This window comes from Histoplasma capsulatum, genomic scaffold (genome assembly GCF_000149585.1).
Source record: "Histoplasma capsulatum NAm1 scaffold_1 genomic scaffold, whole genome shotgun sequence".
In the NCBI taxonomy this organism is placed as follows: domain Eukaryota; kingdom Fungi; phylum Ascomycota; class Eurotiomycetes; order Onygenales; family Ajellomycetaceae; genus Histoplasma; species Histoplasma mississippiense.
In genome coordinates this window covers 1,151,839-1,154,592 of record NW_001813982.1, presented here as the reverse complement: position 1 = coordinate 1,154,592, position 2,754 = coordinate 1,151,839, and the positions used below count along the sequence as shown (strand labels likewise).

The window sequence follows — 2,754 nt, the reverse complement described above, 5'->3', positions numbered from 1 at the left end:
TTCGGCATTGAAAGATATAAACAGGACGTAGCAGCCGTTCAAGAAGCCAAGGGCCATCTGTCAGAAATAGAATCTGCCGGGAAGGTGAGGGATAGGCGGAGTCAGGACATGGTAAACGGGGTAACAAAGCACGCCACCCCTCCACCCCCTCTCCTCCTAAAGCCGCCAAAACTCTGCCGGCCCACCACCTCCTCGTCCCTTGCGTCCCCAAGCCCGTACGCACGCGCTGCATCCATCGCCGGCTGGGGAGGGGCTTCCGGGAACGTCCCCGGCGGATACTCGATGACCCATTCCTGCTCGCCAGCCTCGGCGGCCTGTCTCGCAATGGCGGCGGCCCGTTTCTCTTCCTCCGCTCTGATGGCGGCGGATATGGCTTGGAGATCTGCATTGCTAGTACTGGTACTCGTCGCGGGCGTGGAAGATGCGGGTGTGGACGGTGCGGAAACCTTTTGGCGCTTGGGTAGCGGTGTGGAGATGTTTGTGGGATTGAAGGGTTGTGAAGGGGTCGATGTTGTGGTTGTGTTTGTGTTAGGAGTTAGGGAGGAGGCGGCGGCCGCGACGGCGGCGCGTTGCATGAACTGGGATGCGGTTAGGTTAGTTTTGGGAGTACTAGCAATTTCGAAGGACGTATGTATGGAGATTATACCTTCATGGTCAGCAGCCGCGAGGACATTGTTTTGGGGGATTTTGAGGTCGACATGGTGGTGGATATTGGTATACGGGCGGTTTAATGGGAAGGAATTTCAAAACTACGAGTGGAAGGGATATGCGTTCTTTAGAAGTATGCGACCATTTCTCGCCAGCAAGAACTTCGCAGCAATATGTGTGTGGTGCAGCAGCTGTAGATATACGCCAGCATCTGGATGCCGTAGTTATTTATCTTTTTTTCGTGGATGGTTGGCCAGGCCAAGGAACGCAAGCCGATTGGCCGCTGACTGCTTCAACCACATCAACTTCCACCATCGTCAATAAATGTACTCTGTCACTGTACAACCAACCAAACGCTCTACGTCGCCATCCTCACTTCCGACAACAGACTAGATACATCCACAATGCTAGCTTCCACACGGTCCCGCCTCTGCTTCGCTGCCCTCTCATCCCCTTCCCGCCTCCTCACCCGCGCATTCACAACCACCGCACCACGCCCATCCGAACCATCTGAGAATGCCATGCCAACCAACGACCCCAATCCGCACAGGAAGTTCAGCCCAATCTCCGTGACCAATGCCACGCCTACAGATGCCATGGGCTCCCAGGACCTCCCCCTGCAAGAATCAGTTGAGCACGCACAGCGCGAGCTGGCCAAGCAGGCACCCAACCGGACCACCATCTGGGCAAAGAGCCAGCAGCCGCGCGATATGGCCATGACTGGACCGCGATTCGAGCAAACTATTATGGAGTACCAGGTGAGGGCGTTTTCGTTTTGACCTAGGTCGTCCCTTTTCTTCCGCCGGGTAGCTGGCCTGCTGGATGTGTCTTTTCAAGTTATGCGTTGGGATGACATCTCTACCAAACACACAATGGATACGCGGCTAAGCGACTTCTACCGTTGATATTATTATTATGACATCAACGTGTTAAAACACCAGGGCCGGGAATGGAATGCGATGTGAAAAAACCCCAACTAACGTCTCTTCTAAACAGCCCCGGCCGTACGCTGCCATCGAATTGATCCACAAGCAGCCCGTGCGATGGACGAAGGAGAAAGTCGTCTCATGCGACGGTGGCGGAGGTCCCCTGGGTCATCCCCGAATCTTCATCAATACAGACAAACCCCAGATCTGCCCGTGCGAATACTGCGGGCTTCCATTCGTACGTATCCCAACACGGAGCAAAAAAGTTGGCTCTTTGACGCTGGGCCGTGAGAAACATCAACTATCTAACACTGATTTGAACACAGGCAAACGAGCACAACCGGAAAGCGCTGGAGGCACAGGGACAGACGTCGTATCCCTTGGAGCCGCTGGGACACCCAGCGGAGGTCAATGAGTCGCAGCGGATTACGCCAGAGGGGTTCGAGCAACGATAGAGAACAAAACCGCATTACAATAGATCCCTGTTTCTTCTTGTTTCATTTTGTCTTTTCAAATATTTCCAAATAGCCCAAATAGCTATGCGTAGCCTTTTCTTTTCTTTTTTTTTTCCTCCCCGTCCCAGTACTAGTTTGCACTAATCCATGTCGCGCATATTGTTCCTTCAGTTTCACCGCCCCGTTATCTGTATACGTATAATTTTTTTGATCCGAGACCAGTGATGGCATGAATGAATCATACGCTCTCTACGGAGATTGCGTGACCTACCTCAGTATATATCTCCTATGGAGAATCGCCCTCCCATGTTGAAGGCTGTCGCGGAAAGTATTTAGGCATTTCCGACTGGGAGAAGTAGCTCGACTTACTATTCCATGCATATAAGCCACCAATCCTCTCTCAGAGCAATTCATTGTAGACTCAGGTATAATTATCTACAGTGTACCTAACTCCAGATTAAACTTTTATTAAACTCCCCGCCCAAAAAAAAAAAAAAAAATTATAAACTACATCTTCTCCCCCTGGATAGTCGCCACAACCTTGCGCGAGTGTTTTCTAGCACGGAATTCTAGATACCAGATGCCCTGCCAGGTGCCTGTCGCCAGCCTCCCGTCGGTGATTGGGATAGTGACAGATGCACCAATGAGTGCAGATTTGATGTGCGCCTGGAGAAGACGACAGTTTGCAGAGGAGTTAGCGGATCAATTCAGAATATCATACATGT

General features: G+C 51.9%; 1 protein-coding gene across 1 annotated transcript; it reads left to right on the top strand.

Annotated features, from left to right (window-relative positions):
- Nucleotides 1-1,052: 1,052 nt before the first annotated feature.
- Nucleotides 1,053-2,029, top strand: HCAG_00338 (hypothetical protein; the record flags this gene model as incomplete). The annotated part of the gene is made up of 3 exons (XM_001543242.1): nt 1,053-1,406; nt 1,645-1,812; nt 1,901-2,029. 3 exons carry the CDS (start codon nt 1,053-1,055, stop codon nt 2,027-2,029), a joined length of 651 nt encoding a protein of 216 aa, XP_001543292.1.
- Nucleotides 2,030-2,754: the final 725 nt, after the last annotated feature.